The 22,379-nt window shown below is 35.9% G+C and overlaps 3 protein-coding genes across 4 annotated transcripts; all 3 read left to right on the top strand.

The window, feature by feature from the left end:
* Positions 1-2,480: 2,480 nt before the first annotated feature.
* RB195_012987 (uncharacterized protein) lies at positions 2,481-2,777 on the top strand (the record flags this gene model as incomplete). The annotated part of the gene is made up of 1 exon (XM_064202609.1): positions 2,481-2,777. One exon carries the CDS (start codon positions 2,481-2,483, stop codon positions 2,775-2,777), a length of 297 nt encoding a protein of 98 aa, XP_064058490.1.
* Positions 2,778-4,170: 1,393 nt separating this feature from the next.
* RB195_012986 (uncharacterized protein) lies at positions 4,171-5,703 on the top strand (the record flags this gene model as incomplete). Its single annotated transcript, XM_013444793.2, has 4 exons — positions 4,171-4,262; positions 4,333-4,422; positions 4,489-4,660; positions 5,599-5,703. The coding sequence occupies 4 exons, from the start codon at positions 4,171-4,173 to the stop codon at positions 5,701-5,703; spliced, it is 459 nt and encodes a 152-aa protein (XP_013300247.2).
* An 826-nt stretch (positions 5,704-6,529) lies between these two features.
* On the top strand, positions 6,530-21,474 carry RB195_012985 (uncharacterized protein; the record flags this gene model as incomplete). 2 transcript variants are annotated; one of them, XM_064202608.1, is made up of 9 exons in its annotated part: positions 6,530-6,620; positions 8,966-9,001; positions 9,430-9,488; positions 19,980-20,088; positions 20,260-20,356; positions 20,762-20,859; positions 20,927-21,074; positions 21,133-21,247; positions 21,352-21,474. In XM_064202608.1, the coding sequence occupies 9 exons, from the start codon at positions 6,530-6,532 to the stop codon at positions 21,472-21,474; spliced, it is 876 nt and encodes a 291-aa protein (XP_064058489.1). The 2 variants fall into 2 exon arrangements, with proteins under 2 accessions (XP_064058489.1, XP_013300246.2); XM_013444792.2 differs by lacking the exons at positions 6,530-6,620; positions 8,966-9,001; positions 9,430-9,488.
* Positions 21,475-22,379: the final 905 nt, after the last annotated feature.

Genomic DNA, 22,379 nt, shown 5'->3' with positions numbered 1-22,379 from the left:
CTTGGAGACTACTAATTGAGACGTGAAGTACAGGGCTTTTTGCTATCAATCTTTAAAATGTATTTTTAAAATATCAACTTTTAAATGTCATTTTAATATGGCTGATCCTACTGCTAATGGAGGAGAATCTATATATAAACACCTCTAGTATATTGAAATTTAAACTCTCTACTTCAAATATATTCAAATTTAAATTCTCTACTTCTAATGTATTTAAATTTTCATAAAATACTATCATAATATCCGCGTTCACACGGCTTGAAAACCTAGAGACAGGCAAGACAGTTCATCCAGGCTACTGACGAGTAATGGTTTAACTTTATTTAAATCTATAGAAAAATCTTACTAGGATTTTTTCAATTGAAACCGTTTCTATCACTTTTAAACGAGTCGGATTTTATCATATTTCTAAGGATAATTCAGGTTAGTTGATTCCTTGAAGCATTTAGGAATTTCGTATTGTTTGAAGGTAGCAAAATTCATCGAGGAATTCTTGGAAACCTCGTCGTAATTCCTCTCTTTTACTTTTCTCATGTTTACTTTTAGGCTAATTACAACATGTTATATTACATATCTCTGTCTAAATATATAATTTCATTTATTCATTTTGTTAAATTGTAGTTAATTTATTGTAGTGTTTTATTTTGCCGCATTGGAGAAATTAAACTTTTACGGATGTAAATAAGATATTTCGAAGATTTGACGATAAGATTTACCATAAGAATCCTAATATCCTATCGTTCCTCATAGCTCGAGCTGTAAATTCACCTCAAATTCAAATTACAAATTTTTCAGAGAAATCGAAAATGTGACTTTGACTCTTTTCAATCGAAACAGCCGTTCTTAGGAAAGGGATTCTAGAACGAGTCAATTCGCCCGAATACTGTAGTCGTGAAATTGTCTTGTACTTCTGATTTTTCACGACGATTATCACTAAATTATTACCAGAATATCATGGTACCTACGAATTTTTATCCATATAATAATACTTAATAGTGCAGTGAACACACAGCACATGAAACACGTATTACACGTGAATGCACTAGTGGACAGGTGACTTTCAACTCATTTTTTCTCTTTAGAAGTAAAACTTGTTGTGAATTGAAATTCACTGAATGGATGTATATGAAAGGAATCATACAACCATCTAATTTATTATTTATTGTTCACAGTGAATTCTCATCAATGGTTGGAATTATCCGTGTCAGTCAACGTTACGGCTTCTAAATTCTGCGTCGTCGTACCCAACTACTCCACCACATATATAATTTCTTCTATGCCTATAGCTCGAATAAATAGTCTTCTGTGTGAAATGTGTTTATCTTTATTTAGGGGGAAATAACACTTCTATTAATCGCCTAATTCTTTGTTTGAAGTTCGAGTTCGAAACAGTTGGAAACATTTTCGAGTGAAGAGAGACTCGATTTGATTGGAGATTACTGAACAATGGGTTTGGAATTAAAAGAGTAAAGATTTTTCTTCGAAATAAATATGAGAGACGATAAGTACATAGGATGCGATGAATTTTGAAAGAATCGTCTAATATATCTCGTTTCTGTTCCCTTACCTATAATTTCAGAACGAACCTTTATGGAAAAGCTGTCTAACCTTGTGTTGGTACCACTATCACCCTTAATTCTTGGTAGCTTTTTTTTCTGGTGCATTTATTTTTTTTTACTCTGTGTTTCTACTGCTTTCTATCAATATTTTTGAGTGGAATTTCACAAATAGCTTCTAACGACGCATCTTGCGCGATTCTAGTGCCTTCTCGCGAAGTAACAGAACTTTCCCTCTTTTTGTTCAGAAATTTCCATATTTGAGAAAAGCCTTTCTCATTGTTTTCTTATTAAACTAAGGTGACCTCTATTTCAATGATTTCTGTTAATTTATTCAACAAAAGTTTACCTTTAGAAACAATAGTTTTTTCCCATTTTGTATTTTTTTTTTTCAATGGTTCAGAAATGAGATTTTTCGACACATTTTTTCAAGCACGTGCATGCTCTCATTTGAGTAATTTTTTTTAAAGAAAAAATCTTCCGAATGAAAGCGTTTACATGTTACCGTGCAGCGATGAATAGGAAACGTACGCGTCATTACTGGACGCCCTTAATAATGAGGGTTAGATTAACTCCGCTGTGATTGGCTGGATTATTATGGGTCATTGCGGAGGTACGGAGCCAATGCGTCAGATGCAAAAAATGGGCGAGTTAAAGGTGTTTGAGCACTTCCTCCTTAACACCGGAAATTTCTACGACTGTGAATGGTACGAGGAAAAAAGTACAACTTTTTTTTTGTAACAGATACTTGAATGATACATATAAGGTCACTTGCGTTCCCCAAAAGAGAAGGATTAACCCCTAAAGGAAAATAAACGTTGCCATTGATTACTGTTACAGCATTTAATAGTAGTTTTGACGCTAGATAACATTGGAAAATCGGGTTTCTGGCAACCTGTGGTCAATTAATAACTCTATACTTGTATGTCTATGTGTGGCACATCTACAGTAGGGATTTTCGTTAAAGCCAAAAGCAAAATAAACTCTGTTAACTGCAAACTTACGCCCCCCATACGTCCCCGTGGGTTCCGCATAGAAACGTTGCCTCTTGGTGGAGTTAGGGAGCTCGTAGAAGTGTTCGATTCTGTAGCCGACAAAGAATTTCGGATCTCTTATCAGGAGATCGTCCTCCAGAAGGAACTGATTCTTTGCGATAGGTGCATAGAAGTCGGACCCTCCTCAGATGAAGGTGGTCTAGCTCATGGGGTGCAGCTCAAGTAATGAGGTCCCTTCGCCAACTGTGTAAAACTGAAGGGGTCCCTTTGCCAAGTCAAAAAGTGAGGAGGCTCTTTTCGCCAACCGTCGTTCAAAAGTGAGAAAGTCGGAGCACTGGGTCCAACTATCGCATGTATTCTTGTGGTGTATTTTTCGACGTTTGCAAATTTTGCACTAGCACTGAACAGCTGTGTCCATCTATCAGTATAACGCTTGACCTGTCAGAAACTAAGAACACTTCATGCGTAATCGCTGAAAATAGTAGTTTGAAGTGTAAAGAATATTCCGCAGGCGCTTTTGCAGGTTTTGCATGCGATGACGGTGGTGAGCGATGATCTGGGTGTGCAGAGCATGAATTCAAAAAAAAGAGGAGGAACCAGACACTGCTGTGATTAGCGATTCCATCAAACGATTCTATCCCATTCCAGCAATAATTCATCTGTTTCAGAACCATCAGAGCTTTAAGATGACGGGGTTTCGCCGGATTCAAACTATTTAGCATTTAAAATGTGGCGAATTTAAAACAAATAGAACTGAAAATAAGGTTTATTTAGCGCTGAGGTTTTTTTTTTAGTGAACTATTATTAATCGTGTGAGAGTGAAATTTTCTGAAAGGAGAAAAGTTCTAGTCGGATAATGATACTAGTTTGCGTTTGAGTTATAATATGTCTAAAATAAACCTGGGGGAAAATGTAGCTGTTTGGAGGCTAATGAAGAGGATGGAGGGGGTTCAACCACGGTGCTATTTCTGAAAGTCCTATCTTTCACTATCTTTCATTTTTCTCTTAGTAACTTTAGTTTACATGTCGTAAATTCTCTAAGACTAATCCTTTTATGCTTTTACCGCCCGATTAACTTAGTTATTTTTATTTGTTTACCTCCAGAAATAAGAGTGCAAGAGCGCGGTTGAGTGCACCCCTCCCTCAATTATACTTTACCCTAGAACTGTTCAAGCTAATCTTCTAACACTTGATCGTTGTTTTCAAAAGATCGGCTTGTCTTTAGTTTTAAATAAGTTGCATTTTTACTATTTTTTCCTTCTTTCCTTCAAGATGCGTCCGTTCTTTGTTTCTACGATGGTTGCCACATTTATTATCCTTGTATGCTCTCATTATAATGGTTCTTCGAAGGTATAGCTTTCGAGCATGCACTTCTTGCAGCATTGAACAGTAACAATCTCTTTGTCCGATTGGTAACATACTGTAGTCCTACCGTATCGAGAGTAGTTGACTGTAATTGCTATTCCGTTGATTTTTGCTTTTTTTCTTCGGATTTCGTCGTTTATTATTTCGATTTTTCGCGGATTTCGTCGTTTATTACCGGGACATACGTGATACTTGTGACATTATTCTCTAATTCTTTTTTTTTTACAATTGTAGCAGCAGATGCGCGTTGCTGTATGTGGTTCTACGTGACGATAGGGATTCTTTTCGGATATACTATAGCACTGATTGCGTTCTTCATGGGATGGTGTACGCTTGTACCGACAAGGTAGGATTTCATATACTCGGGAAGGGGTTTTGGGAGATTTCTCGAACTCTTAAAAATTCCCTGCTTTTAGATGTCATCCACGAAAAGAGATACCATTCAGCGCAGTGAAATCGCCACGGCGAAACACGAAATACATTGAAATCGATTCAGTTTCTTCTAGGTGGATCCTTTTTATACGTTTAACTTCCCCGTAGTTCGAGTATTGGTAACATTCTAGTATTTACAGTACATCGCTGGATATGTTCAAACAAGTACCGCGGAAATTTTCCGAAGCACATTCTCATGCGGTTGCGAAGAAAATGTCCTTAAATGTGCCACCAACACCTCATCGATATAACGATTATCTTCATCCAAAGTACTCATTACCGCCTGTAAAAATCGATATCGGTGAAATTAGGGTGAGTGACATTGTCACGCCTTTCAACAGTACATAATACAAAAATGATTAAAAAATGATGATCAAAAAATTAAAATTATTCTTGTATTCTATTCTATTGTATTGTATTCTAAAACTACTATGTAAACTCCCTGTGAAATTATTTTTCTTCTGTTGCTACTCAAGGATCTGCCTATTAACGAGCTTGAAGAGTTCTTAGAGAGAGAAGAAAAGTTTCTCATTGATTTTTCCGAAGGAAATTCTTTGTGAAATTATTTCGTTCTGTTTCTGTTCTCACATCCACCTATAAACAAGGTAGCAGTACACTTGTCAGGCTTGAGAAGTTCTCGAGTTCTTTTTTTAAAATTTGAAGTTTGTAAAACTTTTATAAATGGATTCTTAATACAAACATTATATTTTTACTAAATATTGTGGATTTGCCTTTTAGACTTTATCAGCTTTGATTCATTGGGTAATTTCTTTCTAATTTCCTTTATTTGACAATCATCTACACGAGAGCTACTGGTTTAGGTATTGGAAGAGTAAATTTATTCATTTCTTACGTACTTCTGCTGCTTTTGAAGGGTTCTATATGAAAATAAGTAATTAAGTAGTTAAAGTGAGCACAATATTTAGTAAAGTAATAAATGAAAATCTCAATAACATAGTGGATGCAGCTTAGGGACCAGTTCTCGCTGGAAAAAAAAAGCTTTTTTCAAAAATAATTTAGCGATAATTCAACTTCTGACCTTTTACGTATGATGGTTAATCTGAAAGATCTTCCCAACTTATAGCAGAAGATAACGCGAAAGATGGATATTTTAAAAATAAGAAGAATAAAAAATAACCTTCAAGGAGCTTTATTTTTTTTTACTGTTGTCATTTCCTTTCACAAATATTAACTAAATGGCGAGATCTCTGTGAATGTGCTTATTGAAAAATCAATTCATATGTTTTCAGTGGGAGTACGAGCAACTTCTTCGGACTCCTGGTCGATCAATACGTACAAGTATCAGCCCTAACGGAAAACGAGACGAAGGATCAAGTTCATGTCCACAATTGTAGACGCTTAAGCTCTTGATAACTCAGGGACTTCAAGTGCTTACAAAATCTACGGAACGTTATTGAACTGCTCATTTCAAAGTAGCCGCTTATCGTTACGCGTTTTCTTTCCGAGTTTCTTCCCTCTCAATGGAAAAAATAGGGGTTCTGCAACGGGTTTTCATTATTTTCTCTCTGAAAAAAAATTGTACTTCTCAATGTGCACTTTTTAAGGTTAGAAATTAGATTAGTTAAGGCTTCATCAGATAAGACCATCACATAGTGATCTCTCTTTCATCAGCACTGTGGTCGTAATATTTTTTCTATGCCATAACATCTTATTGTTTCTATGTAATTGTACTGGTTTTTTTTTTTCTGGAACTTTGATTGCGCGTAAACTTTGCGCGATTTTTTCTCATTAGCATTTTTTTAAAATTTAGTTGGTTATTTACTGTATAGATCAATGCTCAATTTATATGTAGCATCAATATATGTTGCCTTTCTGTAAATAAGTATCGAAAAAGTAATAAATATTTTTTTGTTTTTGCGCTACAGTATGCCCCTGTGTATATTTTACTCAGAGGAGAAGTGGTTTGGTCTTACGCTATTTGACTTATAGTGTTCTCTTTGTACTGCACGTTCAGAAAAAAAGATGTTATTTGAATCGTACTTAGCTAATCAGCATCTTTACAGTAACCTTTCAGTTAATCGTAGAATATTTTGTTATTTGTGTTGTTTTGCTACTGGTTAGATTTAGTAATTCTACCTCCGTTTTCTTGTTTTAAGGGAATTAGCCGAGTCGGGCAATCTCAGCGATGTGTATTTGCTATTTCTCCCTCAAGTCCGGGGAATGGACTTATTTGAAATGACGTCTGACACCAAAACATGTTTCCAATGTTCATCTGAAATGTTGCACGAAAGCTGCACTTTTAGAAATCAAGGTGAGCAAGTCTTGGTTTGCATTTTCGATCTCAACTTTGAGAAAAAAAATTAAGAAAAACAAAATTAACCTTAGAGCTTGTATTATTTGGTAGTTGAGACTTCTGTGATGCAAATGACACTCGACGTTATTATTTTATTCCCTAAACAAAAAGTACTCGCCGAAATCTCCGCCTTGGAGTCAAGGTCCCAGCTGCTTTGAGTCAGGATGAAAGACATGCAAATTCTTTGTTATGACGTATTTTATTGAAATTTCTATACGGGAGTCATTATAAGGGAATACTGTCGACTAGTTCGAGAGACTATCGCTGAAATAAATCGGTTTCCGTGTTTGAAATCTTCCAGTTATAACCTTCATTGTCGGCTCAAAGAATCTCTGTACAGATTGAAGGATAAATTTTTGTGCCTGGCGTTAATCAATCTGACAGGGATGCGTCACCGCATTCACCTCAATTCAGAATCGTTTAAGGTTTACGAAGGTGTAACTGGCCTATACAATGACTTTCAAGGGTGAGCCAGAGCGTCAAGTCAGTGTTTTTATCCTTCCGGACAAGTCTGACACCAATTTATCGACCCCCGAGGAGATAAAAGACTTTGCAGATGGGTTGGCTCTGCGTTGCATTGTGCAGATTGCTCCGATAAAGCCAGCGGGTGTAGCGCAGTCGGTTAGAGGTTGCGCTTTGACTGCTTGATCGATGCTTCCCCTTAGCGCCAACCAAACGTTTCAGCTCTCCGGGGTCCATAAATTGGTACCAGACTTGTCCGGGAGGATAAAGTGCTGACTTGATACATTGGTTGGCCCCTTGCGAGTCATTGTGAAGGCCGCATACACTCTCGCATACCTTGGACGAATCTTAATTCAAGTCAATCGCGATGGTGCATCTGAAAAAGGGATTGATATTCCGCTTACCACTTTACACTTCATTTTTATATGCCTAATAGCCCAAAGGCGTACTTGAAACAGCGAAGAACGTTCCAGAAGGTTGTACATTCTGGAATGTTCCTATGTGTTGCTTAAAGGTTACGTTGGGGGCCTGCTTACGTTGTTGGGGTAGTGACGAAACAGGGACAAGGCCTCATGCGAGTGAATGAGGAAGGAACTGGATTTATCTTTTTTCGACTAGTCTCCTCCCACTTTTCACTCATCCCTGATGTTATTTCAAGCGTGTAGTGCGACGTTACACCAAATTTCTACTGCGTAAACTAAGAGACTAAGCTAAATAAAGTGATTATTAAATAATGGAATAAATAATAATGGATAAATCATTGTGAATTTTTAAATTTGGAACTGGAGGATCTAAGGCATAAATTTTCGTGAAAATTCTGTAAAATTGTTGCGAGATGAGATCGAGACAAAGTACAGGTTAGAATCGGCGCCAGCGCTAATCAAGGTTTTCATCCATACGGGATCGATGAACTGGGACCAAGCTTCTTTGGGAAGATGTGCTGACCTCAGCTGCATCAACTCATTGCAAGTCACAAGTCACAGCAAAGCCTACACACGCGTTTACAAACCTCAAACCATTCTGAGGTGAAGTCGAAGGCGCATCCCATAGGGATTGATTAACGCCGTTAGTACACATTATCCTTTATCACTCTACTCCGACGTGGTCTATGTGGTTGACGGCGACCATCACTATTCCGTACAGAATGCAAATGATCCCACCAATATATTGACACGGATGAAATTCACAGATAATGCACGGATTTCGTGCAGAATTCATGGAAAACTCAAATTATATTCCGGTTATGCATACTATTTATATTTTATTCCTGGGATTTAGCTCCTAAAGTAGCACAGATCCTTTTCATAGAAAAAAGTTCTATCCAACGTAAAATGTAGTCTGATTTTATCAGAAATTACGTATCTTAGGTACGCCAGGTTTTGAGAGATAAAAAGAGTGGCCAAGAGTTGACGGTTAGCTCAGCGGGCAAGTTCAGCGGCCAATCTTAATTCTGACTATAATGTACTGTGAATTATTCAGTGGAATTACAATTTTCGTAAGCTATTCAGATGTTGGTTGACGGGTGTGGCGTAGTCGGTTAAAGGTCCGTTGTAGCCACACGGTCGAGGGTTCCAAACCGTCCTAGTGCAAACCAAACCTTTCATCCCTCCAGGGCCGATAAATTGGTACCACCAGACTTGTCTGGGAGGACAAAAACACTGACTTGATCATCGGCTGGCCCCCCTCCCCCCCCAAGTCATTGTATAGGCCAACACGCGTTCCAAAACCTCAACGATTACGAATTCCAAAAACGCCTTGGCGTGCCCCAAGTGGATTGAGACGCCAGTGACTTTATCCTTTGACTTTTATTCAGACGTTGTGGAAGGAATTTCCACTTACAGGAAAGCATTCCTCTATTGTGTCGTCGCTACCGCCTGGTGATCGGAACGCTTAAGTCGGCGACTTCGACGCTACTTACGATAGTAAACACGCCTGACACATCATCTTCACCAATGGTGTCGATCTTGGCACTGGGTGAACCACCAATGTGTTGATCATCAATACGATCAACATGATAATATTCGATGTAGATGCTGCACGTTGAAGGGCGGATTTCAAGGAAGGTACGTTTTCATGGCTATTTTCTGGAAGCTGTTCGACCACCGTCACGAAGTGATCAATGATGTTTCTTTTTTAAACCAGCATTTTCTCCCATTTTCTCCCACTTTATTTTCATAAACCGTTCACTGTTCGTTCCAGGACACCATTTAATGATTGCATTATTGTCGAGCGGAGCGTTCATTCCCAGAAGAGGCGTAGAAAAACAAATCATGGATAGTTTCAGGGTGATAGTACATATACTTAGCAGAAAAGATTCCTGTCCATCCGATACCGCTCCAACGATTTTGCAGTGATGTCGTTACGGTACGTTGCCAAAAACAACAGAGGTTACCAATAGTACTGTATATTGCTTAATGCTCAGTGTTCCTAAAGTGTTTTAGAGGCTAAATAAGATGAATCTGTAAGATTATGAGATTTTAGTGTGAGATGTTTTTTTCTGAAATTCTGGATTATTCCCACTCACTTGCATTCTCACTTCTTCCGCAGATTGATTGGAACGTTGCACTCTTTCTTCCTGGACACTTCTGGAATTTCTGCCCTCTCCCCGTATTATCGAAATGTTCTTGAACTTTTACGTCGCAAGCGTCGTAACTATCTGATTCTCCTGTTTTTTTGATAGGAGAGATTATCTTTGTGATGGAATGATGTTTACTGCAAATGCACTTAAGGTCGGGTGTCCTTACATGAGGCGGTCACTGTGAGCGCTAATTTTCCACGTGTTCACGCACTTTTGGTATCTCATCTGCAATCGGTTCGATAGCATTTAGTTGCCTTTCTCTTTTTCATCGTTATAAGACTTAAATAAGAATTCTCCCAAGAATTCATTCAGAGAAAATTTCGTCTAACTTCATAAAATCCTCAAATTCTCCTCCTCAAATTTTCCCTTATGTTTCTGATCGCTGTAATTGTTAGCCGTTAATGGTTACTTTCCCTTATAAGTTACTCTTCCCCTTGACATGGTCTTTATCTCTTATCTTGAAAATCTTATTACCATTATTATTATTATTATTATTATTATTATTATTATTATTATTATTATCATTATTATTATATTAATTTTATCTTAAAAAGGGTATACATGCGGTTACACACCTCCTCCTCCCTCCCCCTTTTGTAGTCCTGACCGTTGTAATGTGAGTGAAACCAAAGAAATGAACTATGTTATCACTTTTCCTGACCTAAGACACAATTAGTCATAATCACGGAGAAGTACTGTTGTTGATGTTCAACAAACTTTTTTTTGAACTCACTTCAATGTCTTCAACATCAGTTGAAAGTGTAATATTTTTTTTCTCCGCACGTTACAATGTCTCTCGTTCACTGAAATCACAATCAAAGTTCGTTTTAAACGTTCAGCGAATAGGAAAGAATAGTGCATTCGTGAAAGAATGAAATTGCGCATCGATAACCGGTTTAGGTTAATCTCTATGGTATTTTTTTCCCGAAAGACTTTCACTCGCTATAAAAACTGATCACATTGCGTTCATCTGTTTGTTGTATTTTATGAAAATGAAATAAATTATAACGTTTTTCTCTTTTTTTTTTCTCATTCTAATATTGTTTCGCTTCAAAATCAACTTTCTTTGTAAAATTTTCCTTTTATAGTCAAAATATATTTATAATTAGTTTATCAATGTGATTACTATGTAAACAATCATATTATGCATATATAGAAATATACAAATATAATAATATAATAAATAATAATAAAAATGATATATATACAAATATATTAGAGAGAAGACATGGTATGTGAAAGAGACGGCAGTAAACGATTTTTTCTTGAAAATTTTCACCAAATTCCTGATTATTTACGGCCTGTCCACAGTGAACTCTTCATTTCAATGATTTCGATTTCTTCCGATGATTTTTTTTTGATGATTCCTAACACCTTTCTTTCAGGTTCTAATCTTATCAGAAGTTTTATTCATCAATGTTGTGAATCTCCTTTGGTGTGGTTTTTCTTAACTAACCACTCTGGATGTCATCTCTGTCGCCATATTATTTCTTCAAAAAATTGAGGACGTGATAAAATAAAATTTACATGTTGCATATCAATTTTCAATATTGGAAAAGAGAAATTTCTCTGGAAAAATCAAAACTGTAGTTGTGATTGGCCTTCTCTCGTCTTCAGAACGTGTACCTTTTCATCTAAAGAAAAAATCGGAAGAAAAGAGGGAATTACAGTAGATGGGAGGGATCTAAGCATGTTTCAACCGCCAGAATAAAATAAAATAAAAAATAATAAAAAATAAAAGTAAAATTTCAAATATCCTTGGGAATTTCCGTTCTTTTGTCTATGCTTTCCGCCATCAATTCTCTACAGAAAAAATATGTAAATTTCCTTCGCAAGTAAATTCTATTCTAAACCGGAGATTGAAAATTTGTATCTCACATAAATTTATTCTAAAAATATGCAGATTATCTGATTGTACGGAATATTTGCGCCCGATTTGCTCACTGTTCCCGACGATCGATAAGTGATGGATTTATTCCTGGAATGACATGCTGCACGATATCTGGTACGATGCTAGCGTGAACTTTTCTTGAGTAAAATTAAGAAATTAACCAAAATAAATTGAAAAATAATTAATAGAGTGGTTAACTATGAATTAATAACAACAATAATGTTTTTAGATAGACCTGGATAATTTAAGGGATCACCTTCTAAATGAAAATTCTACAGAAATTGTTTCGAGAGGATCGAGAACGGTGTTATAACTTGATTCCCTCACTTATGCATAAAATTCAACATCAAATCCCTTCTCTCCTTCATCTTGTTGCCTTGATCATAAATTTTACTTTTTTTTTCAAATGAGTGGTTTGAATTCTAGTTTTTGCTGCAACTTGTAAATGGAATCTAATCCTGATTTGGAGTTATTCATTTAATTTCATTGAAAATCATTATTTGCTTGTTTATTTATTTATTTATTTATCTATCTATTTACTTGAAAACACCCTCAAGTATTCCATAGAACAGAAACAAGAAAGAACAGATCTCACTAGAAATCTTTGCCTAAGTTCCTTAATGTCTAAGTTCTTTAATTAAAATGTTAATTTTTAATGTGTCTCTAAGGTATGGTGATAATTTCTTAAGTTTCTGTTTTGTGAATTAGTGTTAGATTAATCAATTGTACGTAGGTGCTGATTCAATAAAATAAAAATAAATTAAAATAAAAAATAACAAAAAATTGGAGATAAAATTAAAATAAAAATGCTTTTCTATTTCTTTACATATATTATTTTATGGTCCTGAATCGCTTGATCATGTTAGCTTCATGCTAATGAAAAAAGCTCCACGCCCACGTCAACACACAAAGCCGCCAGAACCCTCCAGTATTAGTCCGTTGCTGCTGTGACGTTATTGATTCTATTCATAATTTTTCTGCCTTTCAAATCATTTTCTCCTCTTCTCTTGTTTTTCTATGCTCTTTCTGATACTTTTCACCATGCTGTCTTAATAACTAAGTGTTAAAAATCCCAAGTCTCATAATTCTATTAGGATTAGAGCCAGTAAATGATCTCTCGGTAATCAGATATATTGCAATTGTGCGTACCGTAGTGAAAAAGAACATTTTATGACGAAAAACGCAAAAACAAGCTGAAAATCTTCGCATCTAGTGTTAGTGAATCCACTTAGACGAATTTTGTGGGAATTTTAGTATTATGTGATGTACTGTAATAATTAATTAATTAAGCACTATGTAATTATGTAATTTAATGTAATGTAATGTAAAAACTTGTAGTTTCTAGTCTTTATTCAAAATTACTTAATTAATTAAAAATTACGTCCAAAAATTTTGTGTTCGCCTGACTGGAGAGTGACGAGACACATTTTTCCGTTTCCAATTTTGTTTATTTATTTTCTGCAAAAACAACTTTAGTCAGGGTAGTGTATTCTTCATATACATAAACAGCTCGTGCACACCGCTCAGAGAGAGAACGGATGATCGTCGGGCGGAACTCAGAGGACAGCAACTCAAATAACGACTCGACCTCGGATTTGAAGTCATGGAGGTTTTTGAATCGTTTTTCCCTGCTCAAGTTGTAGGGAACTCTGAACAAATCATAATCAGGAGCGGCTACGTCAGACGAATAAGCCAAGTTGTTAAGCTCTCCCAAGAGACCGTCTCCAGCTGCTGGTGAAGTGTCGTTGTCACGTGAGTACGGGCTAGCGATGACCCCAGCTGCTTACGCGACTGCACCGCGGCTTCAGATCGTTTTGACTCATGGGGGTTCTCATGGAGGTGAACGATCCGAGTCCGTCATCGCCGTTCTTCCTGGATAGTGTCGACGAGGCGGCGAAGCTGACGCATGTAGACATCGACGTTGATCGTATCCTTGCCGGACAGCAGCGACATAGTACGCCATTGTCATTGTTCAGACTCAAAAGGTCGATCATGGCGATCCTAATTTTTTTTTATTGGCTAACGTTTCGGCAATATCGCTCTCTTAAGAGACTGAAATGGGCGATTCAATCTACAATTTAAACGACCAACCTCTCCACAACTAAACTGAATGCTCACCTTAGATCGGAGACGCCTAACATGGACCGCTGACTGATCGATCACGATGGCGAATGGTTCGAATTTCACATTCGGGTTGGAAGAACCACTACAGCTTATCAAAATCGATACGACATTCAACTATGCCGAGGCTCATTGAAAGTCGAATTTTTCAATCCAATCAATAATTTGGAATGCTTCAAATAGTTTTATTTATCTTATTTCTTCCGCAGCTGATAACTATGCACAGCCGGCAAGTGTCGATCAACACAGCCTCTTTTATTATTTCCTTATGTAAATGTAATCACATTTTTACGCATATAGACTGCGCTTTTTATGTAGAGTATACTGAGATCCAGGAGTGCTCTTTCTAAATCTATGCAACTCATTGCATATACGGTGATTTTCTTGAGATATTAGCCCATTAATATATTAACAGCGACGAGTCTCATGAGTTAGCAGCTTTTTGCACTTTCCTTATACCATAAATAAGTCTTACTTGCATCTTCTCCCTCGTGCTTTGAGGTTGTATTTCTCTTTAAAAAGACACTAATTGCTAGCTTCGATGGGTCAACCAGTAGATTATACTAGGTGATTAGAAGACCCAAACCCCCCTCCCCCCCAAAAAAAAAAAGAAAAGAAATCTGGAAGGAATCGTTAGAACTGATGCAACAATCAACAATGTTGTAGAAGTGCATATGCTCTTTGAAGATAAATTACAAGTTTTTTTCTCTTGAAATTTGTTTGGTTCCTATGAATTGTTTTGAATATTGAAAACAGAAAAGAACACATTTGATGTAAAAAGAAAGGCTATGAATGAGTGTCGAGAAGAGGGCTCTATCTTATCGAAAACGAGTCAGAAAATTGAGGATGAGTCAGAAAAGAATGAGAGAACTCACTGTGACATTTTCAATATTTTTACAACAAAGTGATCGAGTTTTAGCAGAGGGGAATCAGAATGAAAAGAAAACCAGTTGCTTTGATGGTTTTTTTTCCTGGAATTTTAATTTTTTCAGCGGGAATTTTTTTCTCTTACAATACAAGTTTTTATTAAAGAGCAGTGAAAATGTGTCTACACATTCTTTCATTATTCTGTGAAATAGTTTATTTTTTTACAGCTGGTTGAGTGTTATAAAGATACGTGAAGTAGATTTTAGATTGATACAATGAAATTCTAGTAACGATTGATCCCTTTAGTTTCGAGAAAAAAAAACTGAATAAAACTTCTGGTTTCATCCATACGAAAACGTTGATCTAAAGAACAACAGAAATGAAATCAGCATAAAAAAACCAAAAAATAATTTTCCTGTAGAGAAAGGAATGCTGTTTTGAATAACCAGTTACATAATGCTAAGCACTTTTTTTTGTGTGCACGAGTTTTTTTTTAAAACTCTGTTACTAAGACATAAACCTGGGGCGAGCGTCAGTTGTTACCCTCAACGGAAAAAAAAAATCGAAGAAAGAAGAAAATTGAGAAAAAATCGAAGAGAATTAAGTCTGGGAGTAGAAGATTTGCTAAACGTTTGAGAACTATTGTTTTGAAAAAAAAATAAAGAGTTTTTTTTCCAAACAATAAAGTAATAATAACTAACAATAACTAGTTTTAATCTAACTAGATGGATAAGTAGGTAATATAATTCTAATCTAGTTAGTTGGATAGGTAGGTAATCAACGTAGAGGAGAATTTAAGGCAGCTGTAGTATACGAAAAACGTGAATTCTAAGTTGTCAAATGCTAAGATAGGCCTTTAGCTCATGAGACTAAGTCCGAAATAAATAATAAATGGTTCGAAGCTGCCGTAGTGCCAACCAAGCCATTCATCCCGGCGGGGTCGATAAAATGGCAGCACTGGTGTCTGGGAGGATAAAAACACTGACTTGATCATCGGTTGGGCCCCGAAAGTCATTGTATAGCCTAAGACACCTTCCAAAACTTCAAGGAATACGAATTCCAGTTACATGCGTTGGCGCATCCCAAGTAGATTTTGATACGCCGGTGACTTTATCCTTTTATCCTTTTGGAAAATAAATTATATAAATAATAAATAGTATCGAGTTTGATAAGCTGTACACGAGGTTGTTAAATAAATTTATTTGCTAACGTTTCGGTGGTTTTTTTTAGAGTAGATTGAATCGCTTTCTTCAGAGCCTGAAAAGGGCGATTCAATCTACTCTAAAATAATAAATAAATTTTGTCCTGGTCAGACCCCGTCCGGAATCTCTTTTCGACTCCAAAACGAAGCGTGGGTGCCGGCGGCAATTGTGTCGGATGAGACTCGCCACACATGCGCCTCTCATCCGTTTTGCCGCCGCCGACGGCTCCATCTATCGACTGGACACGCCCCGTTTTCATGCAACATTCGCTCATCGTTCATATCTCATGCACCTGTCGTAATCACTCGCGCACACACACGCTCGCCAAGTTATTAGTTCAACGAAGCGTTAAACTCGTGTCGTATTAATTTTAATTACACTTTTTCCTCGGTGCTTTCATTTCCTTTAACTGATTTTCTTCGTATAAAACATTAAACAACCTGTTAAGGATTTAACCCTTTGGAATCAAACTTCTTTCGTTGATTCGAATCAGATTCAGAGCTAGTTATAAACGTTCTAAATAATACTATAGAGGTGATTTTCCTCACCCACTTGACTATTGTTGTCGTAGATCCTCGAATGTGGCTGGCTACGTTCCTTTCAACAAATGCAAGAGTGTTTGTCCTTCATTATCGGCCTTCCACGGTTGTTTTGTGTTATTCAACGCGGCGGAGAGCTGCTCAGCACATTTCGCCTAAGGCGATAAATATCTTTGTATGAAAGCGAGAAAGAGATGAAGATTGCGAGGAAAATAAGAATTTCCTTATTCCTACCTATTCTCATCTTATTCCTCTTCTATTTCTGTTCATTATTTTTATTCTTATTTAGAATCTTCATATGGTCCCTAACCTCAAATCAAGAATTCCTCATTCAAATTCATTCCTGTTACACTATTTTTGCCACTTCGTTTTCTTTCTTTATTTCTTTCTTCTCACTTTTATTTTTGTCATCTTTAAAACTTAAATTCGTGTGGACAGACCGAATAAATGGGCTCGATTGCCCCCTAGAGTATGTAGTTTTTTTTCTTGCTTTTTTTACCATCTATTCATATTTATTTTATTTAATTCCTTCCATATTTATGATCACAACCGTTTCTGCTTAAAAAAAGAAGACAATTTTGGTTCCTGTACTTATATAGGGGTATGAGAGTACTTACCACATTTTTGTATATATATATATATATATATATTGTATTGTAGCATTTTTGGTAATAATTATTCAAACTTCAAGAGAATGATTTGTGATCGGACTTTCATTTAATACTATTATTTTATACACATTATATGTGGATTTGGCCTTAGCAGTTGTGGTAACAGCCAAAAATTTCGCAGAATATTTTCGTTTTGTTTCTGTTCGTCGAAAAATTGAGGATAAAAGAAAAACGTCAAATGTTTTAACATGCTGCCCGGAAATATTGCAGCATCTGCTGGTCTTATGTTGTGTTTACTTGCCCTTTTAAGCTTTGGCTTAAGAAGATGTCATGAAATTTCTCCAAACAGACCAAATAGTGAGCAGATGAAAATCTGCTTACACTGCGAAATTCAGTCGTACACTTTTCTTCTCGTTTTTTTCTCTTTGGAATCTTACTGACTTGTTCAAGAAAGTAAAACAACAACAAGAAAAATGTACTACGTGTTTTTATATTAAGCATACCTAGTTTTTTTCGTTTACAGCTCAATAATGAAGTTTCTGCTTTTTTCCTGTGGGTTTTGCAGAAACCTTGTAAATGTAGGAAGCAGCGCACACTTGACTAGCTGAGAAAAATCTCTAATTTTGTGAACAGCTGTTGCGAAAAAGAAGTGGAATACACTGAAGAAATGAACTTTTGCTGAACTTTTTCTCCAACTAATTAGTACAGTACTTATTACTAGTACTAGTAATACTTAATTTTGTATTAGTGGTCATCTTTGACTTCAGTGTAGATCATACGTTGGGCTGTGAAAAAAATGAGCTTTTAATATCGCAGGTTATTTACTCAGCAGAAATTCACGTACTTACTTATTTATTTTTTAGCAATCATGTAATAAAGAAATTTCTTCGTGGTGCTTTCATTACGTTGTACTATGTATTATTATGTATTGTTATTTTTATTTATTTTTCTACTTTTTTTTTGCAACAACTACTCCCGGCACTGAACGTTGTTTTATTTTTTTCATCAATTCTTTATACTATAATATTACTACATTGCAATTTCTCACGCTGGTACTCTTCTTCCACGCGTTGTTAAAGAGGAATTTAGTCCCAAAGCTTTGCATTTACACAAGATTTTTCCATGAAGCAAAAACTACCGACTTATTTTCCTAGGATCTATAGAAAATTTTACATTTCGATCCTGTATTTTCTCATGTAGTGAATAAATGCGACTTTTCATAGGAGAAGAAGAAAAAACTTTTTTTTTTGCTCTAAAACTTAGGATTTAGGAAAGAAACATCATTTGTACCTTTTGATTTGGAGAATTTAAACTTAATTTTAAGAAATTGTAACTTTTTCAGAGAAATCGAAAATTTTTCACATTAATTTAACGCAATGCGAAACCATTGCGTTAAATCAATTTTGAAAATAATTTTGATGCAAAAAAACAGAGAATTTCAAAAAGTCAGATAAACGTCCAGCTCACAGCTGCTACCATTTAGGTTAGGATATTAGACACTTTCTGTTTGGTCCATGCATATCTTCCTGTATTGACGTCACATTTTCGTTCCCGGAAAAAAAGAGAGATGAAGAAAGCATCCGTTTGTTAAGATGATTTCCTGAACGGAAAAATATTCAGTGTTCCTGGAGGTTTCACCTAATTCTTTAGCAAACATTCATCAGTGTAATAGGTGGGACCTTGAACAGTTCGATTTTGCTCTTAACCGATCCATCGCTGTATTATTATCACACTTCCCAAACGCAACAACAACGCTAAAAAGGTCGGTGTGAATTTCTCATGATTTCTATAAAATGGAACTGATTTTCTGGATTTCACAATGCATTATTCTCTCACATGAATGAATTCCCATTTAAATAATGTCTTTCTTTAAAAAATACAAACAACCTTCTCTTCTGTACGAGTTAGCACCGCTGTTGATCTCCACATCTCAATGGAGGTTAACGTGTTTGTTGGTTTTTTCGTGCAAAGTGGGATTACTGTACATTAGTGCGTACAGCGATTCGATCGGTATTGACTGAATCGCACAATAGAAATCATTTCTTAGTTATTTATTTCTGTTTCTCCCGTCCATTTCTTATGTTTATGACGTATGACACTTTTTTTAGATAATAAACTGATCCACAGTTTAGAAAGAGATCATGAAATGTGGAAAGCATCGTTAGAGTTAGCGATGTCTTTAACCTTCTAAACATAGAATTAACTTTTTACTAACTTAGAGTAATTCCTTCTCGCTGCGAAAAACAACCGGCAGCAACAGTTGCATCAATTCTAACGATACTTGCCAGATTTCCTTTTTTTTAGCGTTGAGATCTTTTAATCACTTGTTCCTAAGGTACAGGTGAACCCATCGAAGACAGGAGTTACTCTTATATAATCCTCCAATTCCGAATTAAAATTGAAAAGTTAATATTTTCGGTATTTTCAAGAGTTTGTTGTTCTTAATAATATCATTTTCCATATTTTTAGGAGTTTCGTTTCTTGCAGTTTTCAATGGTTTGCTGAAATATCATCAAAGAAATGCGTGAAATAATTTTTTTTGATCAGAATATTGTTCTAATTGAGAATCCCCTAAGGATTATTGATTGGACTTTTTTTGGTTGACAAATTTACTCATTGGTTAAGGTAAACAATTCCTTCGTATTTTATTCAGTCAAGGAAAATGAATTCAAAAAAATAAAAGTCGCGAAAAAAAAGCTGTGAAATCCTGGTTCCACTGAAATCGTTTCACGCATTTTGACTCTACATTTTACTCATAAAGAATTCATAAAACTATTTATGGACCCTGAAAAAAACCTTTTCGTTGATAAAGATTCACATTTCTGCCGTCTGGCCACTCTTTTGCAACCTGATTGCCATTATTCCATATCCACAATACTTTCTTTTTTTAAAAAACTTTATTCCGAAGTATTATCCCGTCATTTTGGAGAATTTCATCATTATCAGAATTTTAACTGCTTCTTGTCATTCTACTTTGTTTATTTTCAATCACATACAGTGAAGAAAAAACTACCTATGAAATGAAATCCATATTTCATATTTACAGATGTCAAGCGAACTACGATATGAAGTCGCCTCACGAAAACATGCAGAAGACATTGAAAAATTTATGTTGTCTGAATTTGGAGCGAATGAGCCGATCACACATTCATTGAGTCAGTTTGAAATTCCATATTTGAGCGCTTTGAAAAGGGAAAGATGTGGAAATAGTTTCATAGCTCAGACAAGCTAATGAGTGTAGAAATAATTGTGAAAGAATTTTTGGAAAAAAGAACGCAATAAAGCATCTATTAGGTTACGATCAAGTTTTATACAGTTTTTTTCAGACGCTACCACATCTGATTTATGCGACTTTTTTCATGATTTATCCGAATCTGGATACTCAAATGAAAAATATTCTACTGTGGTTTACGACCAGAACAGGTTTGTAATCACAAAAACAATCGAACCCGCTTCGTGTAATAAAATATTCGCTTATGGACCGCTGGAATTAACTATTTAACTATTCTTTAACTTATTTAACTAACTTACTTGACTATTCTTTAACATAGAAAAATTCTCGTGAAAAATTTCGTCGAAAAAATCTTGAAAAAAAAAACATAGTGACATCCGTAAGTAACTGAGATTACTCCGAGGGAGCCCTGTGTTCAATATGATCCTAGATTTAATCATCCTCAACTATGATTCTTGCGATTCAAAATCAATCAATAAACGTTAGCGACTCGTTCATGAATCTAGTCACTGGTTTTGATTGAAAATTTGAAAAATTAGGTCATTTTTTGTTGGAGCTACATCGGTAGCAGATGAGATGAGATTTTAATATTTCAGACTCGTTGCAATCTGCTTATGTTCCGTCACAAAATACAAAGAAGGAGTAGGATCAATTCATCCTGAAATTGACGCCGAACATCACGATTTTGCCGAAGGTCTGTGAAAAATTTGTAGCGTAAAATTAGAATTCTAACCATAAGTGTTTCAAGTCGTAAGTTTCAGAAATCCTTAAAGGTCCCTACAAGCAACACAAAGCGAACCAGTTAGTCGCTTACGTAAGTGCATTGGAGCATAGGCAACGGCGATTACTTGGAAACACCACTAAAATTCTTAAAATTGATATAATTTGTGTCTTAAGCGAATATAAAGGGTACGTTAATATTTGTAGCTTTAAAAATAATACCGAATAGTAGAAATAGATTTTATAGTCGTGGAATAGGTAAGGAATTAACTCGACGAGCGATAGAGACTGCAAAATCAGAGGGATGTGAATGGGTGGCGACAGCAGCGACAGCAAACGCATCTCAAGCCGTCTTCTCTCGGGTACGTGCTAGATTTTCCAAGTGGACCACTAAATGATACAAATCAAATATTTCAAACACTTTACATTCGGAAAAAGGTATGAATTGCAGTATTTTCTACTTCAGATCGGTTTCGAAGCGCTATACGAAATCCCATATTCTGCTTTCCGAGAGAATGGAAATGAGGTGTTCAGAAATTTACACGACGGTTGCCAAGGTGGAAAATTTATGGCCTTAAAGGTGAATTAATCAAGACTGGGAGAAGACTTTATTGTACATAATACATTACAACCCTAAAGTGTAGTAAATCTAATGAGAAGCTATATTACTGTGATTTCACTTACATGAGTAACAATATCTGGCTTATAATGAGTTGATAACCGATTGTTCCATGGTAACTGTTTTTATCATGTTCACTTCCGTCGGAGAAGACTAGTTATATAGATATTTGTGTATGTATAAAATCTATTGTTTACTATTGCTGAATAAACCATTTAAATGGTGATTTATTTGAGTATATAGTTATATGTCTCTCCATTGTCGGTGTAGTGGTAAGAAGTTCCACAGGGTGTTTACTATCTGGAACCGCCTTAGGGCAACCAACCTTTCCATCCCTCCGGAGTCGATGCCCTGTCGATGTACTAAACTCGTCTGGGAGGATTAAAGTACTGACTTGGTGCACCCGTTGGCTATTGGAACTCTTTATGTGCATTCGTAAATATTGACAGATTCTGAATTTTGGAGTTGGTGCATCCAAAAGGAATTGTTCAACGCCCATCAATTCTTATTATATTCTTGAATGTCTCTAATAGCTCAGTGACTTCCAAGTGGTTAGAAAGGTATTCGAAAAAGTTGCGCTCTATAGGAAGTTCCAATATGATGTTAAAAATTGTTTCAGTGTGTTGTCAGAGGAATATCGGGTAGCGGACAAGCAGTCATACGACTGAATAAAGAAGCGCATTTAACCTCCTTCGACAAGATTCCCCTCACTACTTACTTATCATTGGAGTTACTTCAAGTATTAAGTAGTTTTATCAGATACTTTCCGCGGATCCTTCTCATTAGAGGAATCACAGCAAATTTGTCGCTGAACTATATGGCGCACGTCCAAGTGGTTTAACTAATCGATACCGCAGAAAGCCTGGAATCAAGTG

This window comes from Necator americanus, chromosome V (assembly GCF_031761385.1).
Source record: "Necator americanus strain Aroian chromosome V, whole genome shotgun sequence".
In the NCBI taxonomy this organism is placed as follows: domain Eukaryota; kingdom Metazoa; phylum Nematoda; class Chromadorea; order Rhabditida; family Ancylostomatidae; genus Necator; species Necator americanus.
Note: the sequence above shows the minus strand (reverse complement) of the source record. Positions and strands in the feature narration are given on the sequence as shown.